The 24,677-nt window shown below is 41.2% G+C and overlaps 1 protein-coding gene across 5 annotated transcripts in view; it reads left to right on the top strand.

The window, feature by feature from the left end:
* CDK17 (cyclin dependent kinase 17) overlaps nt 1-24,677 on the top strand; it is a 170,226-nt gene that overhangs the window by 89,372 nt on the left and 56,177 nt on the right. For 3 of the 5 annotated variants that reach the window (XM_073651568.1, XM_073651566.1, XM_073651567.1), the window contains one exon: nt 14,765-14,929. The exons of 1 other annotated variant lie outside the window; for it this stretch is intronic. In XM_073651568.1, the coding sequence (XP_073507669.1) occupies nt 14,765-14,929 (165 nt within the window). The remainder of the gene's footprint in view (nt 1-14,764; nt 14,930-24,677) is intronic. One more of the 5 variants, XM_073651570.1, reaches the window with a different exon arrangement.

The raw sequence follows: 24,677 nt of genomic DNA, 5'->3' as shown, positions 1-24,677 counted from the left end.
ATGAAGTACAGTGACAGTGTTGGTTACTGTACTTGTCATCTAGTGTTAAAATAAAGGATTTATTTAAAAAAAAATTGGCGTGGGGTTCCCCTTAATTTTAGGCTCTAGCGGAGGTTAAGCAGACAGCTGGGGCAGATGTTTGAAGCTTGGGAAGGGGGTAATACCCACGGAGCTTCCCAGGCTACTAATATCAGCCCCCAGCTGAATACCTAGCCTTTACTAGCTATTAAAATGGGGGACCCCCCAAAAAAAATGACGTGGGGTCCCCCCTAATTTAATAGCTAGCAAAGGCTAGGCAGACAGCTGGGGGCTGATATTAATAGCCCAGGAAGGGAGCCATGAATATTGGCCCCCTCCCAGGCTAGAAACACCAGCCGTCAGCCGTCCCAGAAATGGCGCATCCACAGGATGCGCCAATTCTGGCACTTAGCCTCGCTCTTCCACGCTGCCCTGGTGCGGTGGCAGGGGGTAATAGGGTTGGGGTTGATGTCAGCTTATAATGCCAGCTGACATCAAGCCCAGGTTAGTAATGGAGAGGCGTCTATAAGACACCCCCATTACTAACCCCATAGTCAAAGTTAAAAAAAACACAAACACCCAGAATAAAGTCCTTTAATTGAAATAAAGACACAATTCTTTATTGTTCTAAATTAAACCATACTTACCATCACGCCCATTCCAGCTGAAGCCAACGATCTCCTGCAATAAAAGAAAAATAATAAACCAACATCATCCTTACCTTTCCATGGTTCCCACGACAGCTTCAGCTCTGCTACATCGAGATGACAGGCTGGACCGCAGCAGAACGCCGCCATCCAGCCTGTCATCCCGCAGACACTGAGAAGCGCAGGCATGCTTGCGCTCTGCAGTGTCTGGCTGTGACGGCATCCAGATGAGCCGACAATGAACTCAGCTCACCTCCTGGACGTCCGTCACTGACAGCGTGGGAAACTTCTACTGCGCATGCGGGGAGCAGGAGAATTTTCCCACGCTGTCAGTGACGTGCATGAGGTGAGCCGAGTTCATTGGACATGATCTCGGCTCATCTGGATGCCGTCACAGTCAGACACTGAGGAGCACAAGCATGCCTACGCTTCTCAGTGTCTGCCGCATGGCAAGCTGAACGGCAGCGTTCTGCTGCGGTGCAGCCTGTCATGTGAATGTAGCAGAGCTGGACCGGTCCTGGGAACCATGGAAAGGTAAGGATGATGTAGCTTTATTATTTTACTTTTATTGCAGGAGATCGTTGGCTTCAGCTGGAATGGGCGTGACGGTAAGTATGGTTTAATTTAGAACATTAAAAAATTGTGTCTTTATTTCAATTAAAGGACTTTATTCTGGGTGTTGTGTTTTTTTTAAATACTTTACTAGAAATTCATGGTGGTCATGTCTAATATTGGCGTGACCCCATGAATTTCGGGCTTAGGGCCAGCTGATAATGCCAAGCTGGCCCTAACCCCTTTATTACCCAGTGAGCCACCGCACCAGGGCCCTGGATGAGTTGGGTACAGCGCCAGAAGATGGCGCTTCTATGAACGCGCCATTTTCTGGGGCGGCTGCGGACTGCAATTTGCAGCGGGTGGGGCCCAGAAAGCTTGGGCCTCCCTGCGCTGCAGATTCCAGCCCCCAGCTGCCTAGTTGTACCTGGCTGGACACAAAAATAGGGCGAAGCCCCACGTCTTTTTTTTTTAATTATTTCATGAAATAATTTAAAAAAAAAAAAGGGCTTCCCTATATTGTTGTGTCTGGCCAGGTACAAATAGGCAGCTGGTGGTTGGGGGCAGCCCGTTCCTGCCTGCTGTACCTGGCTGGACACAAAAATATGGCGAAGCCCACGTCAACATTTTTGGGAAAAATTAATTACAAAATTAATAATTTAGGGACTGCATCTTTATTAACCCCTCAATTGTCATTTAGTGTTAAAATAAAATAAAGGATTTTTTAAAAAGAAAATTGGCGTGGGATCCACCATCATTATAGTCTCTAGCGGAGGTTAAGCAGACGGCTGGGGCAGATGTTTGAAGTCTGGGAAGGGGGTAATACCCACGGAGCTTCCCAGGCTACTAATATCAGCCCCCAGCTGAATACCTAGCCTTTACTAGCTATTAGAATGGGGGACCCCCCCAAAAAATGATGTGGGGTCCCCCCTATTTTAATATGTTTATGAGTGACAGTTTTCCTGCTATATACCTGCATGTCATAAGAATTTAAATTAAAAAAGGACCATGTTAAATTCAAATCTGTTTTTTTTTAATTTTTACCGGTGTTTGGTATGCGTTGGAAAAGGGGTAGTCTTATACGGTGAATATATCCTAAACTCTATATTTTAACAGGAAAGTAGGGGGGTCGTCTTATACACCAGGTCGTCTTATACGCCGGAATATACGGTATGTCTTATACATCTGTAACCATTTTCCGGTTGATAAAGGCACTCATCACACCATTGCACCTGTCTGAAACATTGCTGCTTTCTGTACTGGTGTATTTGCACTAAACTTTGCACTCATTTTTATTTTAACTGTGTGTTGTCCTTTGACTTATGAAGCTATACTACCATGAACATCTTATTGGCGTAGGGGGAGCTTTTCTTGTTTTTTGCCCAGAATAGGGCACAAGGTCATCCCTAGTTACAGAAATCAGACTGTATGCCGGAGCTTATTGATGCAGTAGAGCTTTTCGTCCCATTTGCTACAAATCTTGTGAAAATCTTTCAGATTGTAAATTTCTACGTTTAATTTATTTTAGCAGAATATAGATTTTGGTAGAAGTTTCATCTTGGGGACATCTACTGAAGTATTTTCTGCAGGATTTTTTCCTTTAATTACTGAACTATTTTCAGTGCGGAGATTGAGGGTGACAGAATGAGTCTGCTGGCTCGCTTGCCTTCGCACAAATGAGCGCATATCAAAGGAATGTTGTGCTTGAGCCAAGTTTTATTATTTTTATGAACACAGTTGAATGACAGTCAATGGCAATGTCATGTCTGTGTGAGCGGCTCTCTAGAGATGTGCAAGGTTTTTTATCATGCTTGGAATGATCTGCTTATATGTACGAGATGGTCGTCGAACCCCAGCTGAGATACAGAGGCGATAGACTGGTCTACATATGACAGCACATTTGGGTTCCAGCTATGTTTGTATGATTAAAACCTGTCACTTGGTGAATGTCTGCATCCTTTAGAGCACGTCATTGAGCTGTGAATTACTGTGCTATACATGCAGACAGCTTTCTTACAAATGGTGCAGTGGTGACAGCTGAGAAACTGCTACATGTTTCATTTATGCCTCCACAATTCCGGGCCTGATCAATATTTTATGTCATACATCCTCTCACTTGACCGTCTTCTGTATATGGACAGAAATCTTTCTCCTGGGACTCAGGTGATGACAGAAAAGAAGAGCACACTGGCATTATGGCTTTACTTTTTCTTGTACACCTTTCACTATTTTCCATGCTGCCAATTATCTGCTCATATGCTGTAAGGTCCTTGAGTCTTTTAGTGCACCGTTTGAATGGAGTCTGCACCAGGTTTATCATGCCCTGTCTGAGGGTGGCATGAAGCAGTGACAGATCCTGATCCTAGCACCGTATCACATGCTATTTTTTACTTGGCACTATTTTCATAATTCCCTGGTTATCTTCTGCAGCTATAAGTCCTCGATATTCATGAGCGATCGCTGACTGATACCTATATCCCTATACACAGTGTAGTGAAAATGCTGGTCAACTTCTGCCTGCTTGAGTCCTTGTATTCAGGAGCTGTGGCTCCCCTCGCCCACCCAATGCTGATTAATAGTTTTCTCACTATGCTGTGCATATAGACATGGGTGTCGTTCAGGGTAGCCCATGAATACTGATGGCATGGCGCATTCACACATAACAGACTACAGCGCCTTAGAAAATATCCAGGGATTTTATGAAATTTTGATCTGTCCCTACTTTATGCAGCCCCCAGATAAACCTGATGACAACAGGCTGCCTTCAGGACTCTGTAGACTAGATGTGGTGCACTCCATAGGAAATAAGCTGCAGGAGATTCTTAAGAGGGTATTTTTTTGAACGTATGATCTACCCTGACAGAATTAAAAACCAAAAGTAGTCTAACCAGAATATCCTGTTACTGTGCGAGTCTGGAATGCTTATACAGATACTTTCATCCGGTATGCAGCCACATATAATGGCACGTCAGACATGTCATTAATGTCTCATGTCTCACTCAGTTTTCATAACTCCAATCTGTTTCAATGCCGGAGATCACACTTTTGCCCGCATTAGCCATCACCAGTCATAGCTTTAATTATTTGGGTACTGCCAATCTGCTAAAACCCTGCAGGGAGCTTGAATGCTCTACAGCCTAAAAATGTAATCCACAATATCCCATCTTGGATTAAAAAAAAAAAAAAGTCCTACTTTTACTTTTATTTAAAAAAAAAATATATATATATCTTTCTATAGATATCTTTCCTGCTTTGAGATGCCAATCATTGCCACCGATATTCCATTCAAATTGCCCGTTATGCTTTGCACCTACTCAAATGGAATGTCATCCCTGACATCACAAAGGCCGGTCTGAGTTACAGGTGTGCTGAACATGCAGTGATGCATTGGAGTAACCTAATGGTTGCATGCTTATTGGGTGGATCCTCATTCACAATTCTGCCAGCTTTGTAGATGATGGCACATCCTTTCCCCCTCTTCTCTTTATGCATTACTCATGCCTTGTCCCAAAACTGAAAGCCCACCTCTCTGTATGTGAGTTAGCAGACTGGAGAGCACAACAAAGGTGACCCACCTGCACCTCCTGTATCCTGTCTCAGCGTCTTTGCTGCTTGTGACAGATTACAGCAATTTAGACACAAAGGAGACACCTTGTTACCAGCCCTGTCAGTCAAAGGGATCAGGGTGGAAAAAGCCTCTGGGGACCAGCTTCAGACTAGTCACACGAGTCACATTTTTCCCAGCTAGCTTTCAAAAGTATGATTTATGATCCGCATTTCAGAATGAAACCTGCACTGTTGCAGCAACTCAGCCACTGTCTGCCCGTGGATTGGGCACCATGACTATCCTGTCAGGTTTCTTTTAATCACTCTTTGTAAGCAGAGGAATAAGGGCTGAGAGTCTTGGCATCATTAATTAAATATGTGAAAATACGGATCAAATCGTAGAAAAGTATATGTACGCAAGCTCTCCCCCCACTATCTCATGTGACCCTTCACTATGGTAGTATAGGTTGATCTGACTGAGCTTGAAGAGTAACCGTCGTGTAATTTATATTTCATAAACCAATACCAGACATGAAAATAAGAAACTTTGTAATCTATCTTATCAGAGAAATATGCTTCTTTCTCTGCTAGAATTGATCAGTCATTATCAAAATTTTCAATTCTGAGGTAAAATCTGTATTCAGTGAAGACAGACTTTCCCATTACTGAGATAAGAGATGGCAGCTGCTAATTGATTTATGAAATAAAAATTAAAATGCGGTTACTCTTTAGCTCTAAGACTATATTCACATGTCCAGTAATCATCCGTTAGAATAAATCCAGCAAAAAAAGTTGTGCAGATAGTTTTTTGTCTTGTATTAAAAAAAATAAAAATTTCAGCTAAATTTTTTTTTTTTTAACATTGAAGTCTATGGAAAACGGATCAGTTAATTAGCCATCTATTGTGTTCCATTTTAATCTGATCCAGTAAGCAAAAAACGGATCCATTTGAAATGAAAGGAAAATGGATGGCCACTTAACGGATTCATTTTCCATAGACTTTAATGTTAAAGAGGATTCAGCTGAAATCAGTTTTTTGGTTGTTTTTTTTAGCTGCACATACAAGGTGTTTCTGCATAGCATTGATTACTGCTGGATCCGTTCTGTTGGATGATTAATGGACATATGAACATAGCCTTAGACTATAAATATGTTTGCCACATTTATGCATAAGGCAGGCTCTTTTTGGTATGGAAATGAGGTATGCTTGGCTTAGTTTCAGTAGTTGGTGTCAAACACGTTGAATACTGTATAAGTTGTAGAATGTTAGTCATTTTAATATACTGATAGATAGGTGTAGAAGTATTTGGACAGTGACACCTCTCATGATTTTGCCTCTACACCACTATGAAGGACATGAAATAAAGCCAAGATGTGATGGAGGTGTACTCTTTCCGCTTTAATTCATGGGGATTTACAAAAATATTTCATTCACCGTTTAGGGACCCTCTATTTTCACTAACTCAAATGTATTTATGCAATTGAGTGATAAGCCGGTAATGCTCCGGTGTAGTCTGATACCTACTTATTATATGACAAAGCGTCTGCTGCAGATTCCAAGTGTTGAATTTGCATTTGATAGATGGGAATTCTCAATATGTGGTTTAAAGTGGTGTCGGTGCATGTGAAGGATGCCTTCATTGATATAGAAGAGCTCAACAATTTGTCTCATTCCTAAGAATAACAATGCACCGTGGAGCTCACCAACACCAGACTGCCTACAAGAGTCTGAAGACAAAGTGGATGATCGCAGAAAGAAAACCCCTTCACAAGAACACGCTCATGAAGAGGGGCTGTATCATTCTGGAAGCCTACAATCAAGAGACTCCGTCATGAATGTAAATGCAGAGGGTTTAACTCGAGATGTAAGCCACTGGTAACTCAAGAGCACAATGGTCAGATTAGAGACGTAGCAAAAAAAAAAAAGACTGGAACGAGATTCTGTGGTCAGATGAAAACAAGATTAACATGCTAGAACGATGAGAAGTGAGCATTCTGGAGAAGGAAGGGCTCATGATCTGAAGCATACCACATCACCTGTCAGGCGTGGTGCAATGTTATGGCATGTATGGCTGGCTGGCTGGCATTGAGTGTGGATAGCGGTAGCAGGGGAGGCATTCTGAGGAGAGCGAGGGATGTATATATTTTTCTAAGTTAAATGCTGCAAAACTGATAGGTCAGCACTTGACAGTTCAGATGGCTAATAACCAAAACAGATTGCAAAAGCAGCCAAATAGTTTAATATAAAGTAATGGAATATTCTACAATGGCCAAATAAGTAACCTGACCTCAGCAGGCTTTTTACTTGAGAGAAATGTTTGTGAATGGCTGAAATTCCTTAAAACGCCACTCCAGTGTTTTTTTGTTTTTTAATTTTATTGCTGCAGTGGTGTCACTAATGTAAGTTCCCTGCCTATAGTAGTAGTATACTTGCTAGTCACATTCTCCATCTTTTATCAGCTCCACTTTGGTTGAGGGTTGTGACCAGTGCTCGCTTGGCCGGCCGGAGGCCACCTCTAAGTGCATGTGTATGAGAGCCAGAACGAGGCCTTCATAGACTTACACTGAGAGCTTGTGACCGTTACCTCTAACTTCCGGTCAGTCAGAAGTTGTGGTTACAAGATGGCGGATTGGGTCCAGAAAGAGCAGAAGATGGCGGCTGGTAACTAGCATCAGTGAACTTGAATTATACAAATTGTCTCTTCAGAGAAGAAGAGGACTAGAACTCTAGTGCCACCTATAGGGAGTAGCAATCCATAAAGTCAGTATCGACCCTTTAACGAGCCTTGTCACATGACTTGAGATATAAGCCAGAACCATCATCTCAATTTGCAGACACTGTGTTTTGGGCTACTGCCCATCATCAGTACAAAGTGTGAGTTCTGGTTTGGCTGGGTGAGAGGCGTCTGACCGGTATCCAATGGGTAAAGTTTCTCCTTGCGGAAAGTGACATGTTAAGTATGTCAAGATGAGGAGACTTTTAAGCCTCAATGAATTAGTGGCACCACTCCAAAGGAGAAATAAAAACAAAAATGCTGGTGTAATGCTTAAACTATTGATACAATATTTTTGTATTGTGAATTAAATCGAATTTCTCATCATATTTCAAATTGCAAGCTGCATACATAATTAAATGAATCTTTTAGACCTGATGAGGTTGATTTACTCTGACAGTTCATGTCAGAATTGCTGTATAGTTCTGATGTTAAAAGTTGGACTCCTAGCATGCTCATTTTAATATCTGACATAAAAACTTTCAAGTTAGATATACAGCCATTCTGACATGGTTTTTCAAAGTATGTACACCAGCTTCATGAGGTCTAAGAGATCTGTTTAATATATGCCATTTGTATTGGACATTCTGGTCATACATCTGCATTAAAGGGACTATCCGCACAGAATGACTATTCAAACCAAGTACAGGTGCTCGGTGCTCCATGGTGGGGGCCAATCATTGATATACACCTTCCCACCTGCTTGGTTTCCCTCTATCTCCACCCTTCTCTGGCTCTATGAAGTCAGAGCTGTCAATCAAAGAAAGAGGTGGAGATGGTGGAAAGGTGTGTATAAATTATGGGCCCTGCTGTGAAGCACTGAGCTGCAGGACTTAGTTTGAATAGTAATTCTGTGCTGACAGTCCCTTTTGATGCTAAAAGACACACTTCTATCACCTCATCATTGTCACTGTCCAGAAACTTCTGGTCCCAACCGTATATTGTGTGCCATTTTTTAATATGCCTTCCCTTGTAAATGTTATGTATAGAATTTCATTTTTTTACAGGATTAGAAAAGTTTAGAAAACAGGTGTTTTTTTTCCGCCCATTGTCAGCACCACACTATGCCTATGCTCATGGTATTGTAGCTAAGACCACTAACTTCAGATACATCCCAGAGGAGAAAAACAGACCCTTTTCCCTTTTCAAACCCATTTAGCATCTCAGAAAAGCATGGGTGCAGAATTTCTGTAAGTTTAGCGTTTTCAGTTTTAGTACGTATATAATTTTCAGTCTATGTATTTATATAACATGCTTTATATTGGGCCACGTGGAAGAATGTAAACCTCCTACGGCTTTACTTGCCTCCTGAGGATCAAGGTCAGAGCATACCTTTTAGATTCACTAGCTCAGTATTTCTATGGCTGCTTTCTCTATAAATGGCATTGATATGGATCTGAAAGCAGCTGAGTGGCTATTATTGTTAAGCTGACTTTCAGGAATCTGTTCTTCCCTTTCTATGAAGATACCAGTCAATAGCTAGTTGTTTACATATTGGCCGCCACTGAAAGTCAGTCTGGCGTGTTCATGGAAGGTGTTTTTGAACAGTAAGGCCCTTTGGGGACGTCTATGATATGGATATGTGCCATGCTTTGAATTTATCCCTTCCCTTTTCCTTTGGCATTTTACATCACACCAGGAAGAGCCTGCCCTCACTGCATGCATGGAGAGCAAAACTGTACACCCAATCAGCAAAGGGAAGGAGTACTAACATACTCAGGTTAGACGGTGTTTACGTCAGTTTACATTACAATGCACAATTGCGGTAGTTTAGTGACCGCTGTTCGGCTAAATGTAAGCCAATTGCAGTCGTTTAATCGCCTGTTTAGACAAGCCGACCGCACTTCCCATGTGCACAGAGTGATTGTTTCGGGGACGGTCAGCACAGAATGACGGTTCAAGTTAGGTCCTGCCGCTCGGGGCTTCATGGCGGGGCGAATTATTTAAATACATCTTCCCTCCTACTTGTTTTCTCTGTATCTCCACCATCCTTATTTGATTGACAGCTCTGGTTTCATAAAACAAGAGACTGGTAGAGATAGGTGGGAAGGTATATATAAATGATTGGCCCCACTGTGAATCACCGAGCGCCTGTACTTGGTTTGAGCAGTCATTCTGTGCTGACCGTCCCTCTAACACTATTGTTAGTGCACATAGACTGCACTTAGTTTACACAGGACAGTATGCTGCCGAGAACAAGCAAGCTTAAAGGGAAGCCATCATCAGAAAATAACCTATTGAATTAAATCTGTTTTTTGTGTTTAACCCCTTAGTGATAGACCAATTTTTTGAAATCTGACCAGTGTCACTTTATGTAGTAATAACTCTGGAACGTTTCAACATATCCCATTGATTGTAAGACTGCACCACTAAACGTTTTTAAAATTGCTTTCGGGTAGTTCATTAACCCTTCTGGTTCTTTTCAGGAAATAATGGAAAGTGGCATGACAAGAATGAAGAAAAAGTTTATTTTTACCACCTAAATTTTGAGAACTTCTGAACAGGCCGCTATAGCCGGCAGACTCTAAGGCTGGTTTTTGGCCATGAGCTGCCATGGCAAACATCAGGACCACACAATCAAGATCTCAGGGTACCGATGGGGTTAAAGAGGAAGCCCCCACACTCTTAACTATTTAGATTCTGTAGTCACTATTGACAGCAGAATCTAAGGGGTTAAACGTGCATGTTCGGTGCCAACACTGATTGTGACCGATGCAGAAAGTTTCAGCTATAATGTACAGGTGACAGGTACAGGATAATCACCTGTCAGGGAACGTTAATCTCTTATCGCAGGTCAGTAAAAAGACGTCTATTGGTCACTAAGGGGTTAAAATATATATTTTTTTATGTATGTTTGTGTATGTGTATATATGTATGTGTGTGTATATATACAGTGCTGGCCAAAAGTATTGGCACCCCTGCAATTCAGTCAGATAATACTCAGTTTCTTCCTGAAAATGATTGCAATCACAAATTCTTTGGTATTATTATCTTCATTTGCTTGCAAGGAAAAAACACAAAAGAGAATGAAGCAAAAATCAAATCATTGATCATTTCACACAAAACTCCAAAAAAGGGCCGGACAAAAGTATTGGCACCCTCAGCCTAATACTTGGTTGCACAACCTTTAGCCAAAATAACTGCGAGCAACCGCTTCCGGTAACCATCAATGAGTTTCTTACAATGCTCTGCTTCAATTGTAGACCATTCTTCTTTGGCAAACTGCTCCAGGTCCCTGATATTTGAAGGGTGCCTTCTCCAAACTGCCATTTTGAGATCTCTCCACAGGTGTTCTATGGGATTCTGGTCTGGACTCATTGCTGGCCACCTTAGAAGTCTCCAGTGCTTTCTCTAAAACCATTTTATAGTGCTTTTGGAAGTGTGTTTTGGGTCATTGTCCTGCTGGAAGACCCATGACCTCTGAGGGAGACCCAGCTTTCTCACACTGGCCCTGCATTATGCTGCAAAATTTGTTGGTAGTCTTCAGACTTCATAATGCCATGCACACGGTCAAGCAGTCCAGTGCCAGAGGCAGCAAAGCAACCCCAAAACATCAGGGAACCTCCGCCATGTTTGACTGTAGGGACCGTGTTATTTTCTTTGAATGCCTTTTTTTTTTTTCCTGTACACTCTGTTGATGCTTTTTCCCAAAAAGCTCTACTTTTGTCTCATCTGACCAGAGAACATTCTTCCAAAAAGTTTTAGGCTTTCTCAGGTAAGTTTTGGCAAACTCCAGCCTGGCTTTTTTATGTCTCGGGGTAAGAAGTGGGGTCTTCCTGGGTATCCTACCATACAGTCCCTTCTCATTCAGATGTCGACGGATAGTACGGGTTGACACTGTTGTACCCTCTGACTGCAGGGCAGCTTGAACTTGTTTGGATGTTAGTCGAGGTTCTTTATCCACCATCCGCACAATCTTGCATTGAAATCTCTCGTCAATTTTTCTTTTCCGTCCACATCTAGGGAGGTTAGCCACACTGCCATGGGCTTTAAACTTCTTGATGACACTGCGCACGGAAGACACAGGAACATTCAGGTATTGGGAGCTGGACTTGTAGCCTTGAGATTGCTCATGCTTCCTCACAATTTGCTTTCTCAAGTCCTCAGACAGTTCTTTGGTCTTCTTTCTTTTCTCCATGCTCAATGTGGTACACACAAGGACACAGGACAGAGGTTGAGTCAACTTTAATCCATGTTAACTGCCTGCAAGTGTGATTTAGTTATTGCCAACACCTGTTAGGTGCCACAGGTAAGTTACAGGTGCTGTTAATTACATGAATTAGAGAAGCATCACATGATTTTTCAAAGGGTGCCAATACTTTTGTCCACCTCCTTTTTTTAGGTTTGGTGTGGAATTATATCCAATTTGGCTTTAGGATAATTCTTTTTGTGTTTTTTTTCATTGAAGACAAATTAAATGAAGAGAATAATACCAAAGAATTTGTGATTGCAATCATTTTCAGGAAGAAACTGAGTATTATCTGACAGAATTGCAGGGGTGCCAATACTTTTGGCCAGCACTATTATGTGTGTGCGTATATAACTATACTAACTAATCATCACTTCCTATTATTTCATGAAGTATCACATAGACATTAGGCACAATGGCCAGACCCCGACCCCATCTTTTGTATTGCAGTGTTTTATGTGCCTGTGCAAAGGTTATTGTGAAGGGAGGGGAAGCAGGGTCAGCTGTGACATCACCTATTGTGAATGTGGATCCTGTGTTATCAGTTGTTTTACCTGTCATTGTAATCCATCTTTCTGAAACAACAGAAAATAAAAGTATTAAAAAAAAGAAGCCCCAGTGAGAATATAGTGATTGTAAAAAAAAATGTGTTTGTTTTTTTATACATATTGGGGTGCTTTCACAATGCGCTTTTCTGCATGTTCATGGGTCCTGTCTTGGCTTGCGTCCAGACATGTAGGTGTCCGCCTCCATTAGGCATATATTCCCAATAATGATGCATGACAAACTGCACATTTGCTCTGCTGGCACCATTATAGTGTATGGCCCCATTGGCGTCCACATCCGGATTCCGTTTTGCAGGGACGCACACATTGATGGGACCCACGAGCGTGCAGAAAAGCTCCCTAACACAAAACCTGGTCATTTTCTGTTGATAGTGGGGCCGTTACCTTAAAGGAAATCTATCAATATTTGATCAGTATTTTTTCTCAGGAGTCGGAGTCAAAACCAGTTGAGGAACAATCAGAGAAAAGGTATAAAAGAAACAAGTCACCAATTCTGCATTTATCACCCACTCCTGGTTTTGGCTCCCACTCCTGAGAAAAAATACTGACCGAATACTGATAGTGGGGCCGTGGCCTAAGGTGCATTTACATTCATTGATGACCGGGAACGCTCATTTACTGATATTCTTTCAGGGTGAACAGGCTGCCAGCCACACAACGAATGAGCAAAATGTTCATTTGTCAGGTGAAGTGATTTTAAGCTCACTTAAAGGGAATTTGCTACCATGTTTTTTTTCTACCCCCATCTGAGCGCAGCATGATATAGCGACACAGACCCTGATGAAAGCAATGTGTCATTTACTTGGTTGCTTATTGCAGTTTTGATAAAATCATATTTTCTCTGCTGCAGATGTATCAGTTCTCTGAATGCTGATTCTGTATATCCCCAACAACACCAGTGATTGACAGCTTTCTGTGTACGCTGTGCATAGGCAGACAGCTGCCAATCAATGGTGGGGTTGCACAGAGCATGACTACTACATGGCACAAGACAACTAGCCCCATCCTGTAGTGATAATCTCCAATATCCCAATCTCAAAACACTGATTTCATTGAAACAACTACACACATCCCGGTAAGTGACACATCACTGGAATCATGCTGGTCTCAGATTACATAGCAGAAACCTGCTGACATATTCTCTGTATTATTATTCTCGGCAGCAGTAAACATGGCACGTACTGCTGGGCACAGTGCTATTCTATGGGCGTATTAACGATTGTTCTGTGCGCGTAGAAGTGCGTTCGTCCTGTCTAAAGAGACTATTAAACGACTGCGAGTTGGCACATATCTATTTATCCTTGATTTGTCTTCTATGACCCTTATAAATGTGTCATAAAAGGTGGTCAGGGCTCTGCAAAAACCCCATTGAATAGCTTACATTGTTTTAAAGGGGTATTCTGTCCTGGTTATAAGTGATGGCCTTAGCCTTCAGACCCTGACTGATTTAGCTTGGAGTGACTATTCAATGGATAGGTGAAACGTTCTTTCTGGCTGGAATACTCCCTTAAACTCGTGCTATGCTCTTCAGCTAGCCCGCTGAACGCTATAGTACATGGAATTGGATGGGAGAATTGTGTGTAATATGGATAGTTCTTGGGCTGAGGGTTTTGCAGCAGCTCTTTGCTCCTCTAATAGGCTTGTCACAATTGCTTAGGTGCTCGTTTTCACATGCAAACACAATGGCTTCACAACATGCACAATGTCACCACTAGAGAATGTCTATTTGTGTCTCCCTTTTGTTTTATGCCGTTTCATTCAAGGCTAGGTACATCTTCATTAGGGAATTCCTTTTTGCCAGAACTACCATATTGATTATAATGGACCTGTCGGGTTTTGTCTACTGTGGCTGTCATTTTTGCATAAAATATAGCATCGCATACTGTGCTGTTTTTCTGGTAATGGACACCATGATAGAAACTCAATGGATGCAATTCTGTTTTAGGAACATTCATTGTTGTCAATGAACAGTATTCCAGTAATGAGGGCCTCAGAACCAAGAGGGCTCATGGCATAATGTGGCTTCAATGCATGGACCTTATGTATTTGTATAACACAGAACCTATTGTGGTCAGCACATTTTGGTTCTGTTGAACTACATTGGGTCCTGAGGTTACTTCACAGACACGAATATATGGCATGTTTCATCTTCATTCTGTAAGTTTGTCCCATCTGATCCGAATAACATTGCATCTTGTCCGAAATAAAAATGTTGCTGGTGCTGGGATTGATAACTGAAATTTTCTTCTGTTGATTATATCTGATGCATTACTCGCTAACTAACATGCAAAGTAAAGCACAAGTGATTCTGAATAATTTGGCTTTCACCCCTTTATCAGTGCTTGTTGATTATAAGATGGTGTGGACAGTAATCAATTCTTTTTCTTCCTGCTTTTTTTTCCGTGGGTCTCTACCTATACTACAATCTTTCCTTTTCTGATGGAATGGATCTGTTGCCTTTGGGATTACTAGAACCTATTGTGAAGAATGGCAGGCCTCCGACGTCTCATAGTATGCACTCCTTCCTCCATCAATACACAGGATCCTTCAAGAAGCCACCACTGAGAAGACCACACAGTGTTATAGGCGGAAGTCTTGGCTCCTTCATGGCAATGCCCAGGAATGGAAGCAGACTAGGTAATGATTTTTTTTATTGTTTTCTCACATATAACACTATCATTGTTCATGGTACCTGTAGGAGCGTGCGTGTGACATGAGGATTTTGCATCTCTTAGTGAGAGCGTCATTAATATAGGCTCTGAAAAAAAGCAAATATTAGAAACCTTCACTCTAAAATCAACAAGACATTTCTTCAGCAGCTTTATATGTCCTGTAAGGCTTATATTTACTCATGAATAATAACATGGGAGAGCAAATAATTCTGTTCAATCATATAAGAGGGGGACCTGTCGCCATTCCTGACAGGTTTGCTTTAGTTAATGCATGTATTACCCATGAAATAGCATGGTATATATTTTCATACATATGTGTTGTGCTGCTGCTCTGTTATTCTTCCGAAAAATGTATGTATAATGCCCGTTGTCAATTTAAAGATCTAAGAAAAGCTTCACCAGAATTGTTATATTATGCAGAATACAAGGCAAGCTCACAGGGCCTTCGTGTACAGTCCATGTTCTGTCCATGATTAACATTGAAAAAACCTGGAGGTCTGAACTGAAATGTAAATTGATGTGCATGCAAAATGTAAATGCATGTTCACACAAAGCCATTAGACAGAGAAAAACCAAAGACAAGAAAAATACCCAAATAACTGGAAGTAAATGGATAGATCGCACAGTGCAAAAATAATAATAAATAATAAAGGGTATTTAGTTAACATAATTTTGACATACATATGGACAAGGGCAGAGAGACTGGATCCCTAGTATAAGCATAGACCCGAGGCAGAATGAGCGTCTCAGCTCAGACAAAGGGCGGCCATACCCTTTTATATGCACTAAAGCACATTGAACTACAAAGAAAAAAACCTGGAGGTCTGAACTGAAACGTAAATTGATGTGCATGCAAAATGTAAATGCATGTTCACACAAGGCCTTGTCTGAGCTGAGATGCTCATTCTGCCTCGGGTCTATGCTTATACTAGGGATCCAGTCTCTCTGCCCTTGTCCATATGTATGTCACTTGACAAATGGTAAGGTTTTTAATATTAGAGTTAGGACTGTCCCATAAGGGTTGCCGTGACGTGGCGGGATAGCTTTTACATTATTTTTATCAAAATTATGTTAACTAAATACCCTTTATTATTTATTATTATTTTTGCACTGTGCGATCTATCCATTTACTTACAGTTATTTTGGTATTTTTCTTGTCTCTTTCCCATGATTAACATTGTAATGGATAGGAGTTTTAGTTTTTTTTATCACCAGTGAATATCCATGACCAAACACTGATGGTAAAAACTGACACTGACCAAACACTGATGAAAATCGGAGGAAATACACTGATACACACAAAAAAGTTCTGAGTGTCATGTGTAAAATCGCTGAATTCTGAATGAGGCCGAAAACTGTGAAATGTCACAATCATCTATCATTATTGGTGTAATTGTCAGAACTTTTCAGGGTTTTTCTTTCATTAAATGAGCGGTACCAATAATTTTGACCACGTGTATACATACGGGCTAACTTTGTCATTGCCTTCTGATACAGAGAGGAATACACGACATTGCTTTGAAATATGGGGTGGTCCGCTCAAAGAATTAGGCTAGTATTCCTAGTATACCCAGCAAATTTAATCTAGATAAAGGGGTGGTATTTTAGAGGGGCTTCTCTAGTTGTAGCTGTGCCCAGGTTACCTGTTAGCTTATATTGTCTCCCTAAATACCACAGTTAACTCATTCCTATCATCCATGTTCTAGTGATGTTTCAGGAACTAATGCCATCAGCCCGGTTTATCAGTGATTGAAGAGAGACTAATGAAGTACACGCATTTGTCTGCTCTTTTAGTGCATGCCAACATGTAGGTGGATTATGAGGTGACTGCCAGCTTCTTGGTCTCCAAGTACACATGAAAACCAGATTCCTTCTAGAGACTTTTTAGTGTTTTATTTAATTAATTTATTTTTAATACGGATATTGAAATTCTTTCCCCATCTGAGCCCTGCCATACATTCCGGATATGACCACTACTGATCACAGTACGAGGTACAGAAATATCCAAGTAAGGGCGCTGTACTACTTCTAAAGATGACCTGTCCACAGTAGCCTTTGTTTTAACCATTACCGGGCAGACTGCATTTTTGGGGCTTCATCACAGATTACAATAGGTTCCACACTGGCTAAGTACTGGTAAACATCTCCTAGTACATTAGTTCCCATGGGTCATTCATTCTTGGCTGTTAATGCTGTGACACAAGGATGGGATTAGGTGAGCAGAAGAGTGGGACCTGTGGGACATTGCTAAAGGTCTAATTCAGCCTTTTTACAAATATATTTTAGCAGCTGGAAAGCCTATTTAATAAAGATGTTCTTTTAGGAAATGTGAAGGTAGGTGTGGGCTGCATTACGTTTCTATAGATGTCATCTATAAAATGCTTTTCAAAAGAGTGTCTTTTAATGGCAGGATATGTTTCTAGAAAAAGTCATAACTATTCCTATATTAGTGGGTGCCAGACAGGAGGGCTATGAAGACACCTAACCAGGTTACCGTATAATGGATAGGCATTATTGTCCCCATTCCGGTAGATTTCTCATTGCACCATCCATCTAGCTCAGATGTTTTTGGCCAGCTGACATTTACCAGAGATGTACTTGGGGAATAACATCTCCTGAATTGACTATGTTTATGTGAGGATCTGGATGCGGGGCTGGTTGGCATCATCTGATAGAAATCACTGAATGTTTCATTGTAGGCTTATGAATGCCAGACTGTTTGGAGTGTTTATAAGATATTGTGGTGTGAGCCATCTCCTCGTTTACCTTCTGATTTCCCTGCCTCTGCATTTATAATGCCAGCGCTCTCTGTTTGTGGTGTATTTCTTACTTAATAAGCTTAAACATGTTTTGTTTTGTAGGTCTTTTTTCTTATATTTGACAACTAGGAAAAAACTAAAAACATAGAGCCTTGAGCCCTCTATTACTCCTACTGCAGTGAGGATAAATATAGGGCATAAGCGCCTTCAATTCTGATAGTGATCAGTCATAAGTCTGCAATTCTGTACATGGTTGGTTGTACACTTTTTTTCCTTAATCAAAACTTTACATTTGAGTGTTTTTTTGTTTTTTTTTAACACATATCCGGCTCGGCACGTGACTACGGGCACATAGTAGTCCTGCCTTGTACTACTAGGTATGATCTGTGATTAAAGAATAACATCCAATGACGTACTGCTCAAGTCATCTGACCCCTGCAGCCAAACACAGGCCTCAGTCCAGAGCCTCTCACCCAGCCAAATCAGTTCTCATACTTTTCACTGATGAGGGCCAACAGCCTGAAACACCGTGTCTGCAAATTGAGATTCTGATTTGTCTTTTATCCTAAGTCATATTGCACGACTCGTTAAAGGGTTGATTGTGACTTGTAGGATTGTTGCTTCCAATAGGTGGCGCTATAGAGTACAAGTCCTCTTTTTCTCTGAAGAGGCAATTTGCATATTAAAAGATGATGAGTATTTTGTAAAAGAAAATGGTTAATTTTGTTACAGCTCCAAGTCACTGGCGAGGTGTTTTTTGCCCAGACAACTATAAATGTTATTGATTAACGTTACTATGACTTTAGTGACACCATTATAAGAAGACCTTCCTAATGAATTTTAAACTTTCTACATATCCTATAATGCCGCATTCACAAGGTTTTCTTTTTGTGATGTTTTGCACTTTGTAAAAACTGCCAACTTTTTTTTTTCTATTTTATTTATTTTTATTGACTTTTACATATAAAATGTATAAACCTATAAGAACTATGAGAAAAGAGAGGGGGGTACAAGAAAATCATAACAGCCACAAAATTGGTAAGCATATAAAATATAAAGACAGGACTCGCTTTAAGGCTGTGTGCCCACAATGCGTTTTTTAAGCGTTTACGCAGCAGCAGAAACGCTTAAAAAACGCATGGTAGAAGGTCTTTTATGTTCCCCAATGATAATCTGCATGTGCTGTGCACATGCTGCGGAAATTTCCGCTGCGGATTATCATTGCGGAAAAATCCGCAGCACTACCAATTATTTTGCGGAAGTGCTGCGTTTTCCCCGCCATTGACTTGCATTAGAACGCGCCAATTCCGCAAGACTGCATCTGTACTTGCATAATTGGCGCGTTCTAATGTGCGGATGGTACCCAGGTGTGGAGGACAGGAGACTCTCCTCCACACCCAGGTAACCTAAAAGCTGTAAAAAAAAAGAATAAAATTAAAAAATAAAGATTATATTCACCTTCCGACGACCCCTGGACTCCTTCCCTGTGCTTGCCTACAAATCGCGCAGGACTGAAGGACCTGCGGTGACGTCACAGTCATGTGACGGCAGGTCCTTCAGTACAGCGTTCCGCGATCTGCCGGCAGCCAGCACAGGAGCGCAGCAAGACTGCACGGGCCATCGGAAGGTAAGTATAGGTTTATTTTTTATTTTTTGACATTCTCTCGGGTCACACTATATGAATCCATGCCGGCTGCATGGATTTATACAGTGTGACCAAGTTGTTAAGCACTTTCCAAGTGATGCTAAAATCGCTTGGAAAGCGCTTGTCAACCTGCATGCGGAAATGCATGTGAAGAACGCTTCACATCCGCTTGTCCCTGGCAGGAAAACGCATGTACAATCCGCATGAGTTTTTTCTGCCAGGGAGATGCAGAAACGCTCAGGAAAAATCCGGAGCATTTCTGCATCGTGGGCACATAGCCTAAGGAACAGATACAATTGCAGTGCGTTTTTGGTGGCATTTATTTAGTGTTAAATTGTACATGCATTTTTTTTCTGATGGTTTTTAAGATGTATAGAGAAGAAAAGCAAACCATCCAAACTAAAACACTGTGTATGTAATGAGTTTTATATCTCGCATCTAGCCACCATGTTTACCCCCACCCCCTTGTGCGCCTCTCTCTGCAAAGACAAATTATACGGTCCATTGATGTGTCCCAAGTAGTACAGTCATGGGCTATCAAAGAAGGGCTAATTATCTGGAATAACCCTTTTTTGATGACCTTTACATCCATAAAAAGACAAGAATCAAGTACTGAATAAATGCCAGTATTTTAGTATTGTGCTGAATTCAGACCTTCAGGAAACATGGACTCGGTGCAGACTGTGATTTCTGGACCGACTGCTGATCTCCTGACCTGATCCCAAAAGCCTCTTAGACATATGTGTGTCTGTATGAGCACTAATCACGATCCGTAATCGACCTCTGATATTCGGAAGACTTCATTCTACCGTAGTAGCAGACATTGCAATGGACTGATGTTACACTAAATGTTCAAAAAGTACAGCAGAAAAAAGGCAGCCGTATTTACCAACACAGGCCAGAACCCCAATGCACTACACGATGCAGCAGCCCTCCCTTTGATAAAGATGGAGGCAACTCCAATACCAAATAATGATGAAACGACCACTTATACCTACAGTACAGACAAAAAGTTTGGACACACCTTGTCATTTAAAGATTTTTCTGTATTTTCATGACTATGAAAATTGTACATTCACACTGAAGGCATCAAAACTATGAATTAACACATGTGGAATTATATACTTAACAAAAAAGTGTGAAACAACTGAAAATATGTCTTATATTCTAGGTTCTTCAAAGGAGCCACCTTTTGCTTTGATGACTGCTTTGCACACTCTTGGCATTCTCTTGATGAGCTTCAAGAGGTAGTCACCGGAAATGGTCTTCCAACAATCTTGAAGGAGTTCCCAGAGATGCTTAGCACTTGATGGCCCTTTTGCCTTCACTCTGCGGTCCGGCTCACCCCAAACCATCTCGATTGGATTCAGGTCTGGTGACTGTGGAGGCCAGGTCATCTGGCGTAGCACCCCATCACTCTCCCTCTTGGTCAAATAGCCCTTACACAGCCTGGAGGTGTGTTTGGGGTCATTGTCCTGTTGAAAAATGAATGATGGTGCAACTAAACGCAAACCGGATGGAATAGCATGCCGCTGCAAGATGCTGGGGTAGCCATGCTGGTTCAGTATGCCTTCAATTTTGAATAAATCCCCAACAGTGTCACCAGCAAAGCACCCCCACACCATCACTCCTCCTCCTCCCTGCTTCACGGTGGGAACCAGGCATGTAGAGTCCATCCGTTCACCTTTTCTGCGTCGCACAAAGACACGGTGGTTGGAACCAAAGATCTCAAATTTGGACTCCTCAGACCAAAGCACAGATTTCCACTGGTCTAATGTCCATTCCTTGTGTTCTTTAGCCCAAACAAGTCTCTTCTGCTTGTTGCTGTCCTTAGCAGTGGTTTCCTAGCAGCTATTTTACCATGAAGGCCTGCTGCGCAAAGTCTCCTCTTAACAGTTGTTGTAGAGATGTGTCTGCTGCTAGAACTCTGTGTGGCATTGATCTGGTCTCTAATCTGAGCTGCTGTTAACCTGCGATTTCTGAGGCTGGTGACTCGGATAAACTTATCCTCAGAAGCAGAGGTGACTCTTGGTCTTCCTTTTCTGGGGCGGTCCTCATGTGAGCCAGTTTCTTTCTAGCGCCTGATGGTTTTTGCAACTGCTCTTGGGGACACTTTCAAAGTTTTCCCAATTTTTCGGACTGACTAACCTTCATTTCTTAAAGTAATGATGGCCAATCGTTTTTCTTTACTTCGCTGCTTTTTTCTGCCATAATACAAATTCTAACAGTCTATTCAGTAGGACTATCAGCTGTGTATCCACCTGACTTCTGCACAACACAACTGATGGTCCCAACCCCATTTATAAGGCAAGAAATCCAACTTATTAAACCTGACAAGGCACACCTGTGAAGTGAAAACCATTTCCGGTGACTACCTCTTGAAGCTCATCAAGAGAATGCCAAGAGTGTGCAAAGCAGTCATCAAAGCAAAAGGTAGCTACTTTGAAGAACCTAGAATATAAGACATATTTTCAGTTGTTTCACACTTTTTTGTTAAGTATATAATTCCACATGTGTTAATTCATAGTTTTGATGCCTTCAGTGTGAATGTACAATTTCCATAGTCAAGAAAATACAGAAAAATCTTTAAATGAGAAGGTGTGTCCAAACTTTTGGTCTGTACTGTATCTATGCATGGGCGGCCTAGTATTAGAAACGCACACAGATAAGGCTTTGATCTTTTTTGTGTGTCCATTTGCAGTGTTTTTTTCTTTCTAAATGTTGCAGTTCACATTGTCAATTGTTTAACTCCACCCGCATCGCTGACCGCTATCTGCCAATGTACAGTGTGCAAAGAAAGCTGCCGATCAGAGGTGAGAGCGGGGCTGTACCGACCTCTGCATTCTGAGAACTGCTAGATCTGCAGCAAATTAAAGTGATTTTTATCAAAATTACAGCAAGCAGCCCAGTGTGTGATAGGAAAATGAGCCGACACTTCAAAGAATATTATAGTCTTGTGCCATACACCAATGCATTAGTCTAAAGAGGAAAAATAAGTGTATGTACGGCACCAGAGACCCATAAAAAAAAGTAAGACATGACTTGCAATATACCAAAAAATGTAATATACTTTTAATATATAGAAAAAAACACACTGAAAGGTCATAAAAACAAATAGAATACTTTTTGTAGAAGGTCACATATGTCTCCAAAACAAAATAGAGGAGACAAATGCCGTATGCCTGGGTAACCAATAATGAAGATAAGAGCTGGCACATAAAATAGGGTTGCTACATAGAGAGTGATACAAAGCCTATGCATACACAGAATATATGAACAAGTGGTGGAAAATAACATAGAGAACAAATGTGTATAGGGATAGCCCAATCCAATAATTATGCTGATCTGGTCAGTTATCAATACAAAAATATTATCTACACATATACAAATAAGATGTCATAAGTCCTATAACCCACCACGTCAGCAACCCATATGAGGGCTAGAGATGTAGGAGATTACCTATAATGGTGTGGACGTTAGCTCAGAGGCAGGTGGAGCCCGTGTCCTGCTGTTTCATTAAAATTGGCGGGGTGCGTGCCACTGTAGACCGCATCACTGGAAATGTGATGAGAATAGCATCATGGTAAACGACGTGCGTGTCGTGGTGGACTGCACCGCCGGAAGTGACGTTTTGGCTCATGACACATCAATGGAATCATGGTCTCTGTCCATGCATTATGCTGCTCTCTGGTGGAGTAGCAAAGACCTGGTGACATATTCCCTTTAATCTTTGGAATGAAGGCTACCTGTAAATTGTCTAGAAAATAACAAAAATATATTCAGTAGTAATAATAGACCACACTCCTTAACTCTGACAAATTTATTATACTGAAATAGGCATAAATTAGATTTGGATCTAATTATTTAGGTTAGGATTTAGTCTAAGTCTAACCTTTCTACCTAGAGGGGCACATAAAATACAAATATTGGTCCTTGCAGTTTTTCTCCTGTTTGTCATTTTATCAGTACTTTCTTTGCCCAAATGTGATAAAGTGATGATGTCCATTAGTGCAACACGCCTTTTAGCTTTATTCTCTTAGGCTATGTGCCCACGTTGCATTTATGAAGCAGAAAATTTCTGCTGCATAAATGCAAGTCCTCTCCCGGAAAAACGCATGCGGAATTCCGCACGCGTTTATCGCGCATTTTTCGCGCGTTTATCACGCGTTTTCCACATGCGGAATTGCCTTGCGTTTTTTATGCATTGGACAAAGGCAATTCCGCTTGCGGAAACGCAAAATTAAATGACATGCTGCGGATTTTTGAACGCGGCATAAACGCTGCGGAAAAATCCGCAGCATGTGCATAGAACTTGCGGAATCCCATTGGGGACCATGGGGTGCGGATATACATGCGTTTTTCAAGCGTTTACGCTGCGGAAATTCCGCAGCATATACGCTTGAAAAATGCTACGTGGGCACACAGCCTTAGACAGAGCACAACTCCAGCAGCCACATGAGATAACGCCTCTGTAGGTTGCCAGACTTTTAGAATTTAGAGAGAAGTTATTAGTTTTGAGTTTGGTTTTATGGTGCATTATTTTTAGCAAAAAATCTCACATCCTTTTTCAACCTAGATTTAGTTTACATGTCTGCAGAAGAAACCTGCATAGTAGAAGGGAGTTGACAACCATATTGAGTTGTCAGAAAAAGCAGCTGAATAGTACCTGCAAACTCTAACTTGAGGGGAAAGGAAAGTGTATTTTAATGGGCTCCATACACAATAAGTAGCTGCTGGACGAGCCAGAGGCAAATTCTAGCCTTCTGGCTTCCCTCCCTTCGATTTAAGCTTGCAGGGAATAAATGCAATTCTGCCATTGTGTTTTGGGCTTTCTTTTTAAAGCCTTCTTTGCTTGGTACAAAAAATCACCTGGAAATATGACTCTTCATGTTGGCATGATTATCAGAATATTAGTTTTATTTAAATGTTGGAGAAAAAAATCCTGAAGTTTCTTTAACCCCTTAATCCCTAATCCTGTTTTCACCTTCCTGACCAGGCCAATTTTTTTAATTCTGACCACTGTCACTTTATGAGGTAATACCTCTGGAACGCTTCAACCAATCCCCCTGATTCTGAGATTTTTTTTCGGGACATATTGTACTTCATGATAGTGGTAAAATTTCTTTGATATACTTATGTATATTTATGAAAAATCTGAAATTTGGTGAAAATTGTGAAAATTTGGCAATTTTCAAACTTAACTTTTAATCTTTATGCCCTTAAATCAGAGTCATGTCACACAAAATAGTTAATAAATAACATTTCCCACATGTCTACTTTAAATCAGCACAATTTTTTGGAACCAAAAT

Source organism: Phyllobates terribilis, unplaced genomic scaffold, assembly GCF_046119375.1.
Source record: "Phyllobates terribilis strain yellow unplaced genomic scaffold, ASM4611937v1 Scaffold_11__3_contigs__length_659146591, whole genome shotgun sequence".
Taxonomy (NCBI): domain Eukaryota; kingdom Metazoa; phylum Chordata; class Amphibia; order Anura; family Dendrobatidae; genus Phyllobates; species Phyllobates terribilis.
The sequence above is the reverse complement of the archived record's forward strand: the minus strand, read 5'-3'. Positions and strand labels throughout refer to the sequence as shown.